Source organism: Schistosoma mansoni (genome assembly GCF_000237925.1).
Source record: "Schistosoma mansoni, WGS project CABG00000000 data, supercontig 0208, strain Puerto Rico, whole genome shotgun sequence".
NCBI classification, from domain to species: domain Eukaryota; kingdom Metazoa; phylum Platyhelminthes; class Trematoda; order Strigeidida; family Schistosomatidae; genus Schistosoma; species Schistosoma mansoni.
The window spans coordinates 90,752-110,683 of NW_017386080.1; the positions used below are offsets into that span (position 1 = coordinate 90,752).

The 19,932-nt window shown below is 38.7% G+C and overlaps 2 protein-coding genes across 3 annotated transcripts in view; one reads left to right on the plus strand and one right to left on the minus strand.

Annotated features, from left to right (window-relative positions):
- Window positions 1–1,243: 1,243 nt before the first annotated feature.
- Window positions 1,244–3,809, minus strand: Smp_095360.1 (the record flags this gene model as incomplete). Of its 2 annotated transcripts, XM_018792809.1 has the most annotated exons (5): window positions 3,766–3,809; window positions 3,043–3,204; window positions 2,196–2,368; window positions 1,510–1,614; window positions 1,244–1,467 (listed from the first exon to the last, which is right to left on the minus strand). In XM_018792809.1, the coding sequence occupies exons 2-5, from the start codon at window positions 3,110–3,112 to the stop codon at window positions 1,414–1,416; spliced, it is 402 nt and encodes a 133-aa protein (XP_018647196.1). In that variant the 5' UTR covers window positions 3,113–3,204; window positions 3,766–3,809. The 2 variants fall into 2 exon arrangements, with proteins under 2 accessions (XP_018647196.1, XP_018647195.1); XM_018792798.1 differs by lacking the exon at window positions 1,510–1,614 and having other exon boundaries at window positions 1,414–1,467; window positions 3,749–3,777.
- A 6,551-nt stretch (window positions 3,810–10,360) lies between these two features.
- The window catches only part of Smp_199100 (DNA repair helicase rad3/xp-d, putative), a gene marked incomplete at both ends in the record, with an annotated part of 51,580 nt that continues 42,008 nt past the window's right edge, over window positions 10,361–19,932 (plus strand). The window contains 8 exons of the mRNA XM_018792821.1: window positions 10,361–10,393; window positions 10,428–10,802; window positions 10,857–10,910; window positions 10,971–11,033; window positions 11,089–11,212; window positions 15,361–15,567; window positions 16,458–16,650; window positions 19,631–19,749. Of these exons, the coding sequence (XP_018647197.1) occupies window positions 10,361–10,393; window positions 10,428–10,802; window positions 10,857–10,910; window positions 10,971–11,033; window positions 11,089–11,212; window positions 15,361–15,567; window positions 16,458–16,650; window positions 19,631–19,749 (1,168 nt within the window). The remainder of the gene's footprint in view (window positions 10,394–10,427; window positions 10,803–10,856; window positions 10,911–10,970; window positions 11,034–11,088; window positions 11,213–15,360; window positions 15,568–16,457; window positions 16,651–19,630; window positions 19,750–19,932) is intronic.

Sequence of the window (19,932 nt, forward strand, 5' to 3'; positions counted from 1 at the left end):
CCATCTACATCCATAAACACTATCAGCCGAGGTAGGGAGTCGTTGGACATACGTAATCTACACTTATAAGCGTATTTTTCTAGTAATTGAAATCAAAATGGGCTATTTCTGTTGTCACTGGAATAGCTATTTATACAAGTTTTAGTGAATATACAATCATTTTCTTTAAAAGGTTGTACTATATAATGAACATGGTTACCTCCTAACGATGTAAAGTGGCTAAATACTCACACTAACGATAATGTATGTTCGCGAGGGAGGGAAGAGTTACGCGAAGGTGCATCAAAAACAAAAACTTTACATCGGGATTTCATTACTAAATTTTATTCTCCTTAACTGAGCAAGATTTCCTTCTATAAAATTGTTTAGAGAAGCATGAACAAAGTATTTTGAGACTGATTACTCTGGATAATAATTTAGTCCCTACATCTGGACTACAGCTTGACCATTCTGCCTAGTATGAGATAAAATACAGATTTACTGAATCAACAAAAACCTCATATGTAAACACATTTACTTCGAAGATAAGACTTGAGTACCAGATATGGATTACTTTCCGTCAACAAAGATAGGAGTATAACCATAAAAACACGTTATCTTGTCAAAAATCTCCTTAGATGCACCGAGAGCTATTCTGCTCATAAACCAATGGTCACTTTCAATTTGCTTCGCAGCAGAAATATCTAACCTTAAAGATTCGTAAGTACAAGACTTAATCAATTTAGTCTGGGGTTAACAAAAACATGGTCAAATTAACCTCCTCATACGCTACGCGTTAACGGACATGGACTAGCCAGTTGGAGTCCGCCAGATTATGACAAAACAGAATCTGGTACGTATGTACATGTTTAAGTAGCAGGTGTCTTCACTCATTTTCCAAAATCTCCTTATACCTTTTTCCTCTTTTCGACCTAGTCTTCTCTGCAACTACTGACATTATTACGAGTCAAACTACTTTGGGATTAATCTTAAAATAATTTTATCTGTGCTAATTTCGTACAACAACTAGGACGGATGCACATGTTCGGCATGTCCTACGTTATGTATGCTTGGCTGGTTGATTCTATACGTGCTATGGATAAATATATCGCACTCCTTAACGAAGTGAATCTAGTCAACGCTAAATAGACGATTCACTAACTCTTTTGACCACAGAAAACAGTAATATTTAAGTAATAACATAGATCATACGCACGCAAATGTAAAATATCCTACCCATTACTGAGTCTTAACAATTACAAGATACAACAATAAGCAGTATTTATTGAAATGCGAGAATGATTAATTAATATAGAACGATACATGCATAGCAAAATTTATCCACCGGTGATTATCATCATTGTAATAAAAATAGTAGGAATACAAGCGGTTACAAAAAAACCCTCAGCAAATATCAGTGTTCATTTGGAGGCGTTAGGATAGTCGTTTATAATTGCGAATGGCAGTAACGTCACCAACAGTCACAGTCTAAAAAGGAATACATATCAAGAGTGAGAAAATATAAGTTACCGTTTTCATAGTATCACCATCCACTTCACGAACGATTACAGTTGTGTTTTTGGGATCTACTTGAGTTTGCGTTAACTTCGACTCGGAATTTTTTTCAACAACTGACTACAAGGGAATTAAGCAAATAGCCAGAGTGAAAATATTATTCTTTCATGGGAATAAAACGCGTTTGACAACTGATGACTATAGCAGTAAGGATGTAGTGCAATGAGTATTTCTGGGTTTTTGGTCTTTGTGTTATGGGTGGCAGCTACTTACTAACATCTATTTTTTGAAATTACATCTAGTTGTGTTGTTTCATTTACCGTTTTGGTTACTTAAGTGTCGGTGTACAATGATTGAAATTGAAAGAAGTGACCTCGACCATACACGCAACTACTTGTGGAAGGCTTTAACATCAAGTCGATGTCCGGATAACGGTTTACTCTGCATCACTGATCAGCCCTGAACCTAATAATAATAATAGGTTGGCTATTGAGGAATAAAGGAAAGAACAGGTAAAAACGCGGATGAGTTAATAACTACGCACAAATACTTGGTTTGGTGATTGGAAGCTAAGATCCATTAGATCAATCCCCATGAATTAACAACTGATCAAAAAAATGTCTAGTTATTTAGTTATTGTTTCTTAGTAAGTATTGCATCTTTAAAGCACATAAATACCTAGAAGCCAAAAGTTTATTTACCTTGACATTTCTGCCGTCACTTGTTTTTTCATCGAATTCCTCGCCGAACTTGAACGTACAAGAAAGATTTTTGAAAGTTGACTCTGTTAACATAGTCATTTTATCCCCATCCATTGTGAAGGTTACAGTTGGGGTCACTGTGTTCCCAATCTGTCGAGTTGCCCATGAGACACCTGACAGGAAAATATAAATAAATTAAATTCCCTATTTAGTTGATAAAGAAATACTGAAAATGTATACAGAGAAAACCCGAACAGAGGATATGGTCAACACAAAAGCAATAAATACATGTCATACTTTCAACACCTAACCAATGATCACAAGATACGAACAATGTATGCACGTAAGTTATAAGAATTAAAGACATAACTGCCTCATACATGAGTGATGGTTTTGCTGTGTGGACGTTATTTACACTGAGAAATAACACAGAAATCCCTAATCAACAAACAGTCGTTCACCAGTTAGTCAGTCAGTCAGTTCACTAGTTAGACTGTTGATGTAAACGTCTGTAAATATCTAGTTGGATTAACCTCGGAGTTGTCCCAAAGATATACATAATTTTGGTCTTCATTATGATTAGTTCTCTTAGTGTTTGATTACTGAAGTAATATTTCATTTTGGATAGGGCAAAATGTTTGGACGATAAAATGCTGAGCACTTGTACATACCACTCGCAAACCACACAAGACACATAATAAAACAGTTTTGGAAAATTAAAAATAAACACCAATTCCACAACTGGGAGGAATATGATACTAGAAGCACGAGGAAAAACAAAAATCATAAGTATCTTACATTCGCTCGAAGATGTATACAACTATAAATTTTAACAGTGTGTAGTTACCTAGCTTTGACATGACAGCATCGAAGTTGTGTGACTCGCTAAGTTTCCACTTTCCCAAGAAACTAGACATTGTTTTCAACTAGTTTGATGCTTCTGATACGCTTGAACGACCACCGATTTTTAGCCGATTGTAAATCTGATACTGATCTTCTGGTGTAGGATCTGTAAGGTAGAAAAAACGCAGACTAACGATAATGCTTCAGACGCTGCTAATTTTATCAAAATAGATACAATACTCTTGCAGAGGTGTCAAACGCGGATCTGTTTGAAGTGTTCAGTGCCGTCTTACCTCATGCCTAGCGAAAACTTAGTAGTCTTTATTTCTAATATAATTGAAACGAGGTACACAAGAGCTACTATCCATGTATAAAACAAAATCGCCTTTATAAATTTATCATCAGTAACACTGATGGCTATAACAGTAGGGAAAGATTCATAAGAGCTCCTCTTTGAGGCTATGTTGCGAAGGATGGTACACAATTACTAGATGGAGGATTCGCTCAATAGGTGACCATGGTCTGGCTGCTTAACTGATAGAATGAATATATTATACGCGATTATGGTTATTAGTAGGTGTATGTAGACCATATACTCAGTAGTTGATGACAGTGTGTTTTTATGTAGTTCTTCAGTAAAACTTAGCAGCTTGGTTTGGACTTCAAACAATAAACCAAACTAAGGTCCACGACGATAAAAAACAACCCACCAGACTCCTGGACTCACTCGCGATTGATTAAACGCCAAAGCTGATACTCCGCAAATTGTCCTTGTAAACTTGTGTATAAAAACAATCGTCCAGTGTCACCCTTCAATATTTCAGTCAGACTTGTTCACTGTTCAGAAGATAAGGCTTACGGTTAATCGGCTTGTGTTAATCAATATCAGTAGTGCTTTGCTACAAATTCAAAGGAAATATGTCAAGCATTAGTAGAATGCCATTAAGAGAAGCTCTGTTTTTTTATTTACGTATTTATAGTCCGTTAAATATCTGAGTTCTATATATGCTTTACTGCTTGATTTTCTTGACAATTCTAGGAGGTCCTTGTTTTGTTGTTTCAACGCTCAGCCAGTTTTACTTCAATTATCTATTAGTCTTTGTGTCTTTGCTAATTATATCAAATATTCACTCATGTTACTCTAGCGTCCAATGATGTTCCTTTAGTCCACAAGTCGAAAATATGAAATTCCGATTTTGTTGTTCTTACACCCCCAGTGATGCTACAATACTTAAACTGCTATTCATTAAGTTGACGCTATGTTGTATGTAAGTACTCTCAGTGGTACAGTATGATATTAGAATGTCCCGTATTCTAGTTTTACAACTATTAGCCAGTAACACCTATATTCGAAGCGTCCCCCAATCGGTTAAAATCAGAATTCAGATGCGAAGATATCGGGAAGATATATTAGATGCGTTATCAATATATCGAGAAGCGTTTGCTCTAATCTGGCTAGTGAACGTAGGAGCTGTTTCCCAAGCTGAGTCGTAACGTGATCTGGTGCGGATGCATGACCGAAAGCCTTCAGTTAAACAAGTCCACTTAAAACAATGTGGTCAGCATCCAATGTCGAACACTTAAGAATTTATTGATTTTGAGAAATTATTTACAGCTACAATATTAATAACAATATAATATGACTACTTTGTCGATTAGGCTTTTCACTCTTGAGAAATAACTGTAAGATTTCAGGCAAAAACGAAACGAGACCAACTATTTTAAATGTAGTCTACAACTGAAGCAGATACAAAGAAAAAGCACATAGCAAATTCAGTCATTTACATTTGCCTCGCTAATTTGGAAAACTCATATCGACAAAGCTGCCTGCTTTGTACACTAGTGTCAAACAGTTTTTTTCCCTATGATGTAGCCCCGTACTTGTGACCCTCCAAATAGTGATTTTTATTTGATCTTCTCGAAACCGGGCCTGCCATAGCATTGTCTTATGAAAGCTTCATTGTTGCACTCCCACACTACTTTGGCTCAGTTGTCTTAGTTTACTGAATTGTCTCTCTACTTCTCCTCTTAGTCCAACAAGTAGGAGCCAGTATGGCTGAGTCCCAATCAATCTGTTACAACAAATTACTCAATTATTATCTCGCAAGTACTTCAATCCTGTGCTGGCTAACTAGTTTTCATGTTCCGCAAGTCCATGAGTCCTCGCAGAAGAAAGTAGTAGGGCATATCGTGGGGCTCAGACTCGGTAACTAATATAACATCGCTGTCCGTGACTCAGGATTGATCATAGGTTTGTTTCTCAGTCTGTTACGATTGCAAAGAGACGCCGAATTGTGCTTTCGATATTCATAGTTTTCCGAACGACATGATAATTTACTGTGCTCTCCATATAGATTACCTGTAAGTCATACTGCACCTGACCTACTGGGGGTGTTCGATTTACTCCTCTGCAGACGCTTACGGTCTCAAATCACACAGAGCCTCGAACTTCATTATCAACATTCAACATCTTTTACCCCTCACAATACCACTGGTAGCCCTGCAAATGTGCATCGCCTGATAGTTCTCTTTAATCAAGTCTTTCTTTGTTCATAAAAATCAGCCAACTGAACCCATAACTCGCTCCTGAAATGAGGAATAACGAACTGATCACAATGATTAGTAAAAACAAATTGAAATTAGTGAAATATCAACAGACGTTCCAGTAACTTGTTCATGGGTCGCATCAGCTAGCCATTAAGTCTGTTGGACTCGATATATCCTAAACGTATCCAAGGGACCCATAGTAACGACCACAAACGCCCGGGTTCCAGAACCGAGACTATTGTTAAGCGAAGTACACGGCTCTACTGTACTGGGTAGTTATGTTTAGTTCATTCAAAAGGAATAATCAAAATTGACGAAAATAATGAGCATTTCCTGCCAACAAAAGGCGAAATTGTATCCAAAAAATAAACAATTTGGGTCAGTCAACTCAAGCAAGTTCAATCTAAGAACATTGAACTAATATGTCATCCTCCAGAATCAGTGTTCGTGTAAAAAATGATTTACCAGTCAGGAAATGCTGAAATAAGAATAACAGTGAAGAAAGCGTGAGAGTGAGTAAATATCAGGAAAAAGAAATCCTAGAACATAGAATTAGATTGATACATAGTAAATAAACGAATAAGAAGACAAACATGTTGATCACGGAAGGACGAGATGTTAATGTCATGTAGCATACACACATGTGGGATTTCCCAACTCCCAGACATACACGCAAATAAACACATAGGAACAGATTTTAAATTATCTGCTCTTCGGTACCAATCAGTGGGTAACTAAGCGCTATAGTTATGTGTGAATTCAATCTGCTCGTGCACAACTCCTACTGTTGTTTGTTGTAGGCCTCATTCTGAGCACAGACTTGCTCAATCAGTTGACTTAAGGAGCAAAATTCACTTTCGCCTCTCATTAGGGCACAAACGGATTTGAACATTGATGCCATTGGTCTCGCTCAGTCGCATTAACGTTTCATCTCTTGGCGGCAACATTTCCCTATTTGCCACAATGGTTGTAGGTAGTATCTTGTCCAGTGTTTTTACATGTTATGGTTGGAGCTCCAAATAATTGAAGATACACAGTGAAAGTGTTGAAAATATTTGTTTGCATTGTTGTTATAGTTAAGACTTTGGACAAGTAACTTTTATTGCACTAGTGACTGAGCTTGTTCTCGTTTCTGAAAAGATCTGCGTCATTAATTAGTTTTTTCTAGTATAAATAAAGGTAATAGTGAATTTCATTGCAATTTGTCCTCAGCCCGGCAGTTGAACAAATAAACGAAAAGAAGTATAATGCCATTAATCACCAATCTGACCGCCAAAAACATACGCCTTTTTGCGGACATTAAAGATTGAATGTCGAACAGTTCAAGATTGATAGCATTTTACTTGAAAGGGTAAAATCTCTCAGACCAAAAGCAAGCGAAATCGATCTAAAGGACAAGGTCAGTTGTTGGGTTTGAGCTACAACTACGTCTTAATTGGAAGTTAACGGAAACTGTAACTCATTGTCTACAAATAATCAATTTACTGATCTAAGAGGACTAGTTCAACGACTACAATATCCATAATGATGGAAAAACAAGAAATTGCATGACACTCAAATTGTTGCTATCGGAATTCGCGAATAACAGCAAACAAAAAATGTGAACGTATTTTTAAAAAAAATTATATGGATATGTCGTGAAGGTATTCGATCTTAAACATATGATATTTAGAGCCGAGCATATACTTGTTAAAATGATTTGCATTCATCATGTAACACCCATTCCCATCACTAGGGAATTGTCGATCGGTATGGCATGGTTCAGCCTTGAAGGTGTGGTCGTTCCGTGTAACTCACCCCTTTCTACATGAAATATATTATTTTATCCCCAGCCTAAATTTATTCTTCAAAAGTACTAAACATCATATTGCCGATTGTCATGATAGAACGAGTCAGTACGGAAAATGATGTGACTTTCACATAAGATCTTACAGAACAGGTAGTCACATCATGACGAATCTACCGTTTTGCGGTTAGATCTACTGTTATGATAACAAATATAAACGTACTAATGACAAACTAGACCATTCCACGGCTCTTTCTACATGTAACTGACTTTCTAGTATTCTATCACCATCAATTTTGCCAGATGTTGACGAGGTCAAGATATGGCTAGCGACAAAATGTAGAGGCGATGGCTTAGAGCTTCGGGATGGCCTGTATTCGTTTGTCCTCGCTCCGAGTACCGCATACGAGTGGCTAGCTCCTACATAAAAAGATGTTGAGCTGTTGGAAAAGTTTCCATTCTCGGAATAGTATGGTTTACGTATGATTCTCTACTGGCTAGACTAAACCTATCTACATTGTCAGATAGAAGAACAAGAGGCGACTTGATCACAGTTTTTAAATGAATAAATGATAGGTTTGCCCTGATTTTTCTTGTCTTTCAAAACGAAGATTGAATGAGGACAATTTAAAGAGGCTCACAATCCCAGAACAAATTGCTTGTCATCTGACTGTCGACATTCCCATCGAAGAATCTGAGAAAGGAATCCATTGACTAAACAAAATTATTTTTTTATTTAGTCCGTTAAACAGTCGTGTTGGGTCAAAGAAACGTCACTGAGCCCTAGTAAAATCATTAGGCAGTCGGGTCACTGGGTGTCGAACAGTCCACTGATCCCTGTCAAGTCAATTGACAACCAACATCTGTCAAGTATTCGCACGTCATGGACCGACGCATGCGGTGGAGGTCACACTCTCCTCCTTGTTCCTACTCTTACTAATAAATTTCTGTAATAACGTCCTTTGTGTTATACGGTCTTCAAAGGAGCCATAGTACCGTGATACGATGAGAGGATATTCCACGTCAGGTGCTGACCACGAGTTGTGACTTCGAAGTTGGATGGTTCGTCTTACTATACCCGTCTAACTCGAGTAGGCGTCCCCAATCATTCGACACAGATCATCTACGCTGGTGGCCTACAGTCTTGTTTTAGCATTCGAATTATTTAGCATTCGAATTGTTGTTTTTTACATTGCAAACAACCAACATACAGCTTGTTAATGTGATAGTTGCTGGTATCTACAAACCCTACTGTTCTGAGCCATACCCACTCATGCATACTACAGGACATACAAGTCCTTAAATTACTACGAAAATGAATAGAATTAGTGCAGTCGAGTGACTATAGTATCAGCCGCTGGTCATCAATTAAAAACTGAAACAGTTTTGAAGTAACAACAGGAAGAGATTGTAAATAAATCAGTCGGTTTATATAGGCTTGTGACAGGTATATTAGATATTGGTATAAGCGCAACATTTCATATTCAACCGTTACTTCAAGGTCACTTGCAACACGAGTTTGGTGTGTGCATTAGCTTTTTGCAACATATTATATCTAAACCTTACTTTCCCTTGCATCTTAAAGCATGTTTTAAAAGAAGGCTTTTTTGATCTCAAAAGACTAATATACTGTGGCTATCATTTCCTCGTGTACTTTTGCATATATTAGGTTTTTGGCTGAATGAAATTTACAACGGTGTACGTACATTTTCTATTCGTAAGAGGTTTAAGATCTTATTTAAGGTCGTATTTTGCCGTCAAGAATTTCAATTTTAATTGTGTTTCGTTTTTTTGCTTTAAAACGCTTTGAAAGTAAATAACGATTCAGCTGGTGCGCGCTGCCTCACTTTAATTTGAGGAGCAAGAAATCGATTGGCTTCATCAAATCGAAAGTTTTAGTTAAGATCTTGTTGGAGGCAGTCAGGCCAAATTCTGTTGGTCAATGTGTAAGGATGGCTAACCTTAGTTTCCAGGACAAATCTTACGATGTTAATTATTTGGTTCTGTTAAAGATACATTTCTAAGCTTGTCTCAGTATGAAACTCTATATGTCAGTGAAACAGAATGACTGGGTGCAGGTCTGTGTTATCAAAGCAGTCGTTGTGCACATTACAAGTCATCTGGGCAGATTTGAGTTTAATTAATCTATTCTTATTTTGTTTCCCTAGGATTCCATAACGCTCTGTAAATTGTTCTAGTTGTATACAACAGACTGTTTATTTGTTTCCATAGTTTATAAAGTTCATTCATTGGAAAGAGGTGATACAAGTGAACAAGTGTTTAAACTAACGTTTTTGTTGGTTTTGTTGTCACCATTGTCATATTTGTCCGATTTTCGGTGCCTCATAATTCTTCACATAATATCATTTCATAATGACGTCTCCCCGTTTTAAGTTTTATTCTCTTTATGTCTGAGCGCCTGCTTAATCGTTTGAGCCACCTGTTTTTCAAACTGTGCAAATAATAGAGTTAACCTTGCATATTTTGGTTTGTTCGTACTTAACAATTATGAAGACTAATTATATGTACTCACGCGTTATAACAAAAAGGTTTCGGACTGTTGTCGAACTAAATACTAGAAGACTTAAATAGAAGCACTTCAGTTCTTGCAGGATTCAACTTTTGCCTATTGCACAATTGGTGTCAGTAATTGTTTATTGTAACAAATGTATCGTATTGAGTAAGGCTATTATTACTGATATTTTTTCGTGTAGTATGGTCGTCACTGTATAGATATATTAGATCCATAAAGTGTAGTTTCTGATAACCATTTAATTTGTTTTCTTATAGGAAAGGATTTTTGTACAATTTACTAGTCAATCAATCCAAATTCAGTTGTATTTGCTTATCTAGTCAGTCGATACCTCTCTGATTCAGTACAATGAAGTTTGTTAGTATTAAAAATATAGTATTTCACTTCAGGATAAATATTGATGGACTACTGGTTTATTTCCCATATGAGTACATCTATCCGGAGCAATATCATTATATGATTGAATTGAAGCGTACCATAGATGCCAAAGTAAGTTCAAAGTATTTAAATTTTAATGAAAAAGGGTCATGGTGTTTTAGAAATGCCATCTGGGACTGGAAAAACAGTTTCATTACTCTCATTAATTGTTGCTTATATGAAAGCTCGCCCTGGAATAGTTGAAAAATTCATTTATTGTTCACGTACAGTACCTGAATTAGAAAAAGTCATTGAGGAATTAAAAGTTCTTGATAAATATTATGCAACGGAAACTAATGAAAAAGGATGTGGTCTTTTGGGAATTGTTCTTAGTTCACGTAAAAATTTATGCATTCAACGTGATGTAAAACAGGCTGGTGATGGAGCTGCTGTTGATTCTGCTTGTTTTCGACTAACCGCTAGCTTTGTACGTAAAAAACATATGACTGACCCAAATGTTCCGTACTGTAAATATTATGAGGTAAATGGCCCGTCTTCTTTTCTCGTAACATAATTTTACTTTTTGAAACATTAGGAATTCGATCTTCACGGTCGAGACAATCCGTTGCCCACTGGCATCTACAATATGGTATGTAGATATTTTCCAATCAACATTTAATTTATTATAATATATTCTCTTAATTTGTAGGCTGATATCAAAACATATGCCAAAAAGCATAACTATTGTCCTTACTTCCTTACACGATATGCTGTACGTTGAATTCCTTGTATTCCCAATCTAGACTTATATCTTTTTTCTATAAAAGATTTCCTATGCGAATATAGTCGTCTACAGCTACTTTTATCTTCTTGATCCGAAAATAGCTAATGTTGTCTCACGAGAATTACCAAAGAATTCAGTTGTTGTTTTTGATGAAGCGCATAACATCGGTAGGTCATTATCATATTGATCAATTAAGTAGTTAAATATTTAAGTGGTTAAATGTTTCAAAAGTAGTTTTCTGCATGTAATCACTGATATTCACTATTTATTTATTTATTTAATCACATATATATTGGTACAAGGGGCACCGGATACATATGCGCCACACAAAATAATGGGAATAGGAGGAGAAAGGGGGAAGATGCGTATATATAAAAGAAGGAAAAAAAAGAAAAGGAGAAGAGTAGTGATGGGGGGAACTGAATGTACAACCAGAAGAGCTCTCTCAGTTAGGATAGTTATAGCCACTCTTTATGAAGAAAGTAGAAGAAGGTTACAGCAGGACCGCCATTGGCTTCTATTCTGAGCCATATCTGATAACGTCTCTAGCCACTGTGTTGCACCATCTCTCGGATCCCAGCCAGGGAGTCGTGAAGGACCAACAGAAGCTAGCCCTTTGCAGCTCTCTTTCATGCCACGACACCATGTCATACACTGACCTCCTCTCCGCTTTTTCCGACCAGTCCCAGGGTCGGCAAATAATGCACGACGTGGAAGTCTCTGGGACGACATTCGTAAAACATGTCCAAGCCACCGAAGTCGGTGTTTCAAGATGGTGACACCAATTGAATTATCGTCTCTGCGCCCGAACACACGATGCCGAACCTCTGCATTACTAACATGGTGTTGCCACTGGATGTCAGCAATCCTTCGGAGACAACGATGATCGAACACAAAGAGACGTCTAACATCCTCAACTCGGAGAGGCCAGGTTTCACAAGCATAGAACAAAACTGCTCTCACCGACGCGTTGTAGATCCGACCTTTTACAGCCAGACTAACATCACGAAGGCGCCATAGATGGCCCAGATTGGCATAAGTCGCTCTGGCTTTCATTATACGTGCATCAATCTCATCACTCACGCCCCCACCAGCACTTATGTAGCTACCTAGATACACGAACTTCTCAACTACTTCAATCTGCTCACCATCTAGGGTGAGTACAGGATTAGAATCCTGCCAGTCTTGTAGGAGTACCTTGCACTTGGAGGGTGCAAAGCACATACCGTACCTGCGGACACTGATTGCCAACTGATTAAGTGCGGATTGCATGCCTTGGGCATTATCGCACAGTAAGACAATATCATCCGCATACTCGAGGTCGAGAAGTCGTTCTCCAGGCAACATATCCACACCGCCATTACTTACATCCGTCAGAGCTGTTTCCAGGATATCGTCGATGGCAAAGTTGAAGAGGAATGGTGAGATTGGGCAACCCTGCCTAACCCCACTGCTCGAATGGAACAAGGGAGAAAGGTGGTTGTATGCCCTCACTCTGCCTGAGGTGTTCGTATACAGGGCCTTTAAGATGTTAATGAACTTCTCAGGCACACCCTTCTTCAATAGACAATCCCAGAGAACAGTCCTGTCCAACGAATCTAAGGCAGCCCTGATATCAAGAAACACTACGATTGTTGGCCTGCGATAAGTATGACGGTGTTCTAACATTTGGCGGAGGGTGAAGATGTGATCAATGCATCCTCGACCAGAACGAAAACCAGCCTGCTCCTCGCGAGTCAATCGTTCTCGGGTTTTAAACAACCTACGAAGAATGATAGAAGCCAATAGTTTGGACGCAATCGGAAGTAGACTTATCCCACGGTAGTTATTGCAGGAACAACGTGAACCCTTTTTAAAGATAGGGACGACTATTGACTCATTCCATGATGTTGGAACACTTTCTTGCTCCCAAACCTTTGCAAAAAACGCAGTCAGTTCCTTAGCCAGAAAGTCACCACCATCTTTAAAAAGAGCCGGAGGTAAGTCATCTGGGCCCGGTGATTTGTAACGTTTCAAGAGTTGGAGTTCCTTGCGGACTTCCGCCTCGTTTGGTGGATCAGTCGTCACCGGCCATGGGGGACAGGACAAACTGGTTGATGTTGCCGGAGCAGCAGGCCAGTTGAACTGCCCTTCGAAAAATTCCGCCCATCGTCCAAGACGTCGAGAGATGTTAGTGATTGGCATCCCGTCATCCTCGTAGATTGTTTCACTCACACCAGACTTCTTGCTGCCAGTGGCTCGGATGAGTTGGAAGAGCTTCCGGCAGTTACCAGATGCAGCTGCTGCTTCCATCTCATTAGCACGCTCCAACCACCAGGCTTCTCGGTCCTTACGCAAGCTTTGCCCAATTTCATTACGTAACAGCCTTCGTTTGTGGTCATACTCACGGTCACCCGGAGTAGACCGACGGGCTTCGATCAGTTGTAAGGAGCCAGAAGACACCCAGTGCTTGTAAGCGGGACGTTTCGCGAAGCCGCAAGCGGCTTTACTCGCCATTTTCATGGCGTCGTGAAGATGCAACCAATGCTCATCTATACTTTTCGGTGGGATGGTAGTTAGCCTAGAAGCTAGCTCCGCTCGATACTTACTTGCAACAGAAGTTGCAGCCAGTTTACTAACATCGATCCGTTGGTGGTGGTCAATCCTTCGGCCACTGAAAAGTAAGGTGAGATTGGCGCAGACCAGGGCATGACCAGACTCCAGATAAGTACTCCAAAAGGAGCGGCAGTCTTGTACACAACCACGCCAGCGTTAGCTGATCGCGATGTGATCAATCTGAGTCCAGGCTTGGGATACAGAGGGAGGACGCCAGGTAGCACATGGGCGATGACTGTGCCGGAAGTTAGTGCTGGCCAGAAACAGGTTGTGGTCTGTGCACAGTTGCAGCAAACGGTCCCCGTTATCTGTCCTGCGACCAACAAGTCCCCATCGGCCACCTAGACGACTCTCTTCTGTGCCTAGACGCCCGACCTGTGCATTCAAGTCTCCGGCTAGTACTACAATATCTGTCGAACGCGCTTTCTGGAGAAGAACTGTTAACTGATGGTAAAACTCATCCTTGATTGCATCCGGGCTGCAATCTATCGGGGCATAGGCGGAGATGACGAAAAGACACCGATTCTCACGCCGATTTCTTCTCACTTTGATGGAACTTTCTAATCTAACAGCACATAACCGACTGTTAATGGGGATCCAATCGATTAGTGCTGCCTCAGTCCTAGCGCTTAGTGCAACACCAACGCCTGCAAGACCAGACGCAGATGCCACAGGGTCCCCGGATAAGCGCACGTGAAACAAGCTTTTCGAGGTGACAGATGGAGAACGAATTTGTAGTACTTCACTAGAGTCTTGAATACGGGTCTCGGATAGACAACAAACGTCAACATTAAGACCTTCTAAAGACATAGCCAGCCCTATCTGTTGTCTGATCTGCATTAGTGTGCGAACGTTGAAGGAAGCCAGCTTGAACGGCGTACGTGGTTTCAGAAAGACTGCTTCAGTATTCATAATTGGTGGAAGCGTTCACTTTCAACCAGACAGTGACTGGAGATCGTTTAGATAGGACAGATTTTCCACCAAGAGCGAGCTGCTGCATAAGTTGAAAAGTAAGGTTACACAAATTGGGGATAAAAGGGGGTGAAAAAGCGACGTAGTAAATAATAATAATAATAATAATAATAATAATAATAATAACAATGGTAATAATAATAATAGTGTAAATTGTCTTGCTTCTAATATGAGCGAGAATAGTATCGTCAATAGGATTCGTCATTTCATTTATTTGTGTGTGGGCTGTGATACTGCCCGGGTGCCCAAACCGAAGCAGGTGGTTTTCTTAGGGGGCCACACCCACAGCCTTTGACCTAAAGGTCTGATCCACAAGGCAGTGGAGCATCGTAAGGAGATGCAGTCCCATGGTAGCCGGTGATCAATGATTGATTCGTACGCCATTTGTTCCCTCAGGATACTGGAGCCCATGTGCACCATTGGTTTGGAATCAGGGTTTTCCAACTCCCCTAGGTGGACCCTCCGTGTCCACCAACCCGGTTAGAGCAACGGACATTCACTTTTCATCCTCTCAATTTCGTAAACAACAGTAGTGCCACGAGAAGGCAGTGAGTAGGACTTGTGTGGCAGAGGCTATATATTCGCGTGGCCATGTGAGAGCATTTCGAGAGGGAGAGTGGACTCTCCCCACTCTCGGCCGTACCAGGGAATTTGGGGGCGCTTTGAAGTCAACCCTTTTCTCAAATCGAGTCAACTAATTAATTAACTTTTGTTGTATATGCACTTATTTGTATTTTTTGCTTTATAGATAATGTTTGTATTGAATCAATGAGTTGTTTAATTACAAGACGTTCTTTAGAAAAATGTACGACTAGTTTAAATTTATTAACACAAACTGTTAATGAAGCTAAGACAAATAATTCAGAACGTTTAAAAGAAGAATATCAACGTCTTGTTGAAGGTTTAAGACAAGCAAAATTATCAAAAGAGACAGATTTAGTATTAGCTAATCCAGGTATGAGATTCTCTTGGGTTTTTTTTAATAGAACATTTTCTATGTGCATTCATAATTTTGTTAAACTCTTACTTATACGTGTTCTAGGATTAATCTGACCTCCTGTACAGAAATTTACTTTTATTTTGCATAGGATCACATTTTGTTTGTTGTCTTGAGTATTGAGTAGCATCATAACTAAAATATATTTACGTTTCTTCCTATTTAAACTTTTCTTTTTTTAACACCATTTATTCCTTCTGGATCCTGGATCCCATGTGCACCATTGGTTTGTTATCAGGGTTTTCTAACTTCCCTAGGTGTACCCTCCGTGTTCACTAACCCGGTTAGAGCAACGGACATTCTCTTTTCGTCCTCTCAATCTCGTAAACAACAGTAATGCCACGAGAAGGCAGTGAGTAGGACTTGTGTGGGAGTAGCTGTACACACGTGGCCTCATGAGAACATTTGGCGGAGACCTGACTTTCCCCACCCTCAGCCGTACCAGGGCATTTGGGGTAAGTAGTAGTGGTTGTGGTAAACAAGATTGGGCGTATATAGTATTACTTGAGAACAAATAAATTTTCAGAATAAAAAAGGAAAAATAATTTTGAAATTTAGATTTTCAGGGACGATAAAGAATGTCCCACCGAGAGCAATTATTATTCATGTGATTCAAAGTTCGACCATAGTTGGTTAGTTGGACGGAGGAAGGGAATGGGAATTGAGAGTAAGCACTTAATGAGTTTCATACAAACGGGAAAGCAATTAAAATACAATATCAGGTTTTTGGCCCATAACAAAAATGTCTTATGTATGTATAACGTGTGGACATTTCTTAAGAGTGTATTTCTGAAGTTATATATCTAGTATTCAAACCCATCTCTCCATGTTATTCTTCCTAAACATAGCTTTACCAGACGATATACTTCAAGAATCAATACCAGGATCACTTCGAAGTGCAGACAGTTTCTTGTCGTTTCTTCGTCGATTTTTAGAATATGTAAAATTACGTTTACGTATAGCTCATGTGGTTCATGAGACTCCAGTAGCATTCTTACGTGATTGTCTAGAAAAGGTTTGTGTTGATCGTAAACCACTACAGTAAGTTCTTATTCCTTATTTGTTAGTGAGGTACTTTGTATTGAATTAACAATTACATTATATATAACTGTAATTCATTCTTATTTTATGTATATGGTAGGATCATTTTCGTTTAACATTATAACTGATCCATTTCATTTGCATTAGCAGTTATATACTCTTTAATCGATTGATCACCCATGAAATATGATTGTTACTTAAGTTTTGATCCATATCGTTCATTTTTCAAATGTATGTCAAAGGCTAAACCAAAAACGGAACATTGTTATTAGGATTTCGCTAATGTTACAGTTAATAGGATCCTCTAAATGATATGTCAGTCAGTCAGTCAGCTACAACGTAGGACCAGGCACATTTATGCATCGGTCCACGTTACCATACCTCACTCATTAGCACAACAAGATGAACACCAAATCCATAAAAGTAGTTGATTTAGTGGTGGTAATATATAAAAGATAGGTTGTATATAAGGATATAGTATAGGAAGGAAAATAAGTTATGAAGCAATTTTAATCTCAAGGTTTAAGGAAAGATAAAGAGTGTATACACCGACGCCATTGTGATCGATTCTGAACCATGTCACACATAGTCTCCAACCATTGGTTACGATAGTTACGCGGACCCCAACCAAGTAGTCTGCATCTACCAACATGGCTCAGACTAAAAGTTAGTGACTTTGTGGTCTGATGCCACGTTTTGGTTTGGCCGCCCCTAACTCTCTTCCAACCATCCCCTATACTAATCAGCATAACGTGTCGTGGTAACTAGTGTTTAGGCATACGTAACACGTAGCCCAACCATCTCAGTCGATGAAGATTCATGACCTCATCAAATGATTTACCATCATTCCCTAATACCCTGTGTTTAACCTCACTACTACTTACCCAGTGATCCCAGCAGATGCAAGCAATATTTCTAAGATATCTGTGGTCAAATACTAATAACTTACGAGTATCTTCTACTGTCAACGGTCACGTTTCGCAGCCGTAAAATAGAACAGAGCGAACTGCTGAGCAGTATACTCGTCCCTTAATTGATAGACGGATATCTCGTCTTCGCCATAGGTGACGTAAGTTGGCAAAAGCCAAACGAACATGAACACTAGACGGCCGTTTCGTCCTATTGTGGGACTCCTTAGCCGTCCTGTGTTTCCAGGTTTTCCATGGTGGTCTAGCTTCAATTGACTCATGATTTCAACTGTATAAAATTACTAAAATCTCCACAAGACTCCCTTCTGATAATGCTAGATTAGTTTACTTTAGCTGATGTATTCATTTGACCAATTGGTTGTATACAAAACTTAATAAATAGAAAGGAACTGCAAATTGTTTTGCTTGTAACAACCGAAAAGACTTGGATACTTTATTCAGTCTTTTTTTTCTGCCGTAATCATAACGACAAAATCAATACTTACCAACTGTATAAGAATATAATGATAGCAGTAAATCCATATCTTTTTGTTTTACTTATTTGACAAACAATAAACTGTTCATTTGTTCCAGTATGCACACTATTCACTAATGAATGTACTCAGTAGGCTTTGCTCTGTTATTTTGGATTGACCGAATCTTGCTATCCTATTATTTGTCTTTGTCATTTCATTTTCTCTGACCCACATTTCATTGGTGTAGGAGTAGATTGGAAGAAAGCTAAGGGCCGCCAGACCAAAACCTGACACAAATCCATGAAGTCACTGACAAGTAGACTGAGCCATGTTGGTAGGTTTATACTACCTGGTTGGGATCCGAGAGATGATAGAAGTCGATGGTTAGAGACCTTGAATGACATGACTCAAAATCGTTTGCAATGGCGTAGGTACATCCACTCTTTGTGCTCTGCAAATTCTAATTTTCTTAATTCTTCATGTCCCTATCCTTTTTCTCTTTCCAAATTTATTTCGCTGGATTATACTCTTTCAATAACATCTCCTATCCCCAATCTTTCGGATTACTGTTTATACTCTTACTACTTCTATCACTATGGGATTTGAATTGACAACTGCATCTCTGTGTACAGGGTGGTATGGCAACTCGAACTGATGTACGTACGTACGAAGTTGTTCGTTGGTGACTGACTGACTGACATTTCATTGGTTTATATTTCCAATTTAAAATCATCCTTTCACTAACCACGATTTATGATTTCAATCATGCTCTAACCTAAGTCAGGCAATCATTGAAAGCCATCAAGTATTGAATAGCTTATTCGTCCTAATATGGACTCCTCTGCAGTTCTCACGCACAACCTCATGAGGATCGAACCCAGGATCTTCCAGTCTTACAGCGAGTGCTTAACATTTAAACAGCTAAGTTGGCATACAATAATTTACATTTTAGATCTCAATCAAATCTTGATTTTCTGCAATGCTATTAGTAGATAAATGCCTAATACGCAACATAGCTGAACTCTACTGGCCACGGCTTCTCATTAGAACTTTCGTCGGTTGCTTCTATGCTTTTCCATGTTGTTATTTACCTTTATAATTATAATAGGGATATTTTTTCTTGACTTAAGTTTCTTCTGTAATGGATCAAACTTGTGTTTAGATCATAGCAGTCACAACAGTAGTCGTAGGTTACTGTACATAGATATGTCGTTTGATGCTGATTAGTTTACTTAAAACTCTATAGTTCACCTCGAAAATCACTCGTTGACTAGTCTCATCATTATATTCGGGGTGAGATGTCATTGAAATCAACAGAAATCAGTATTTCAATACTTCAGGAAGTAACTGCGTAGATCTTGTCATTATCATCGGGATCGTGGATGCGCACTGCTGAGGAGTCCCATAATAGGATGAAACGGACGTCCAGTGCTTCCAAGTTTTTCATGGTGGTCTAGCTTCAATCGATTCATGATTTAAACCATAAAAAATACTAAATTCTCCACAAAAACCGCCTCTAATCCATTATTATCTATGTCAATTTTTTTCTTTTCTAACCAACAAATGTATCCCACTGTTTGTTTTTGCGTTTTCTAGATTCTGTGCGGAAAGATTACGTTCCTTGCTTCATACTTTAGAATTAGCAGATTATGCCAATTTTTCTAGTTTAACTTTGTTATGTAATTTTGCAACACTTGTATCTACATACACTCGAGGTGAGTAGTGATCTTATATAGTTTACATTCAGTGTATGTATACTACTTTTTAATTTGTTAGTAGTCTACTTCTTAAAACTTAAGTAAGTCAAGATATTGACGCTCATAGGTTAATATTTAGAAAGCTCAAAGTGAATCTACAATATTTGATGATCATTTAGATACGGAACTCTGAAGGAGTTT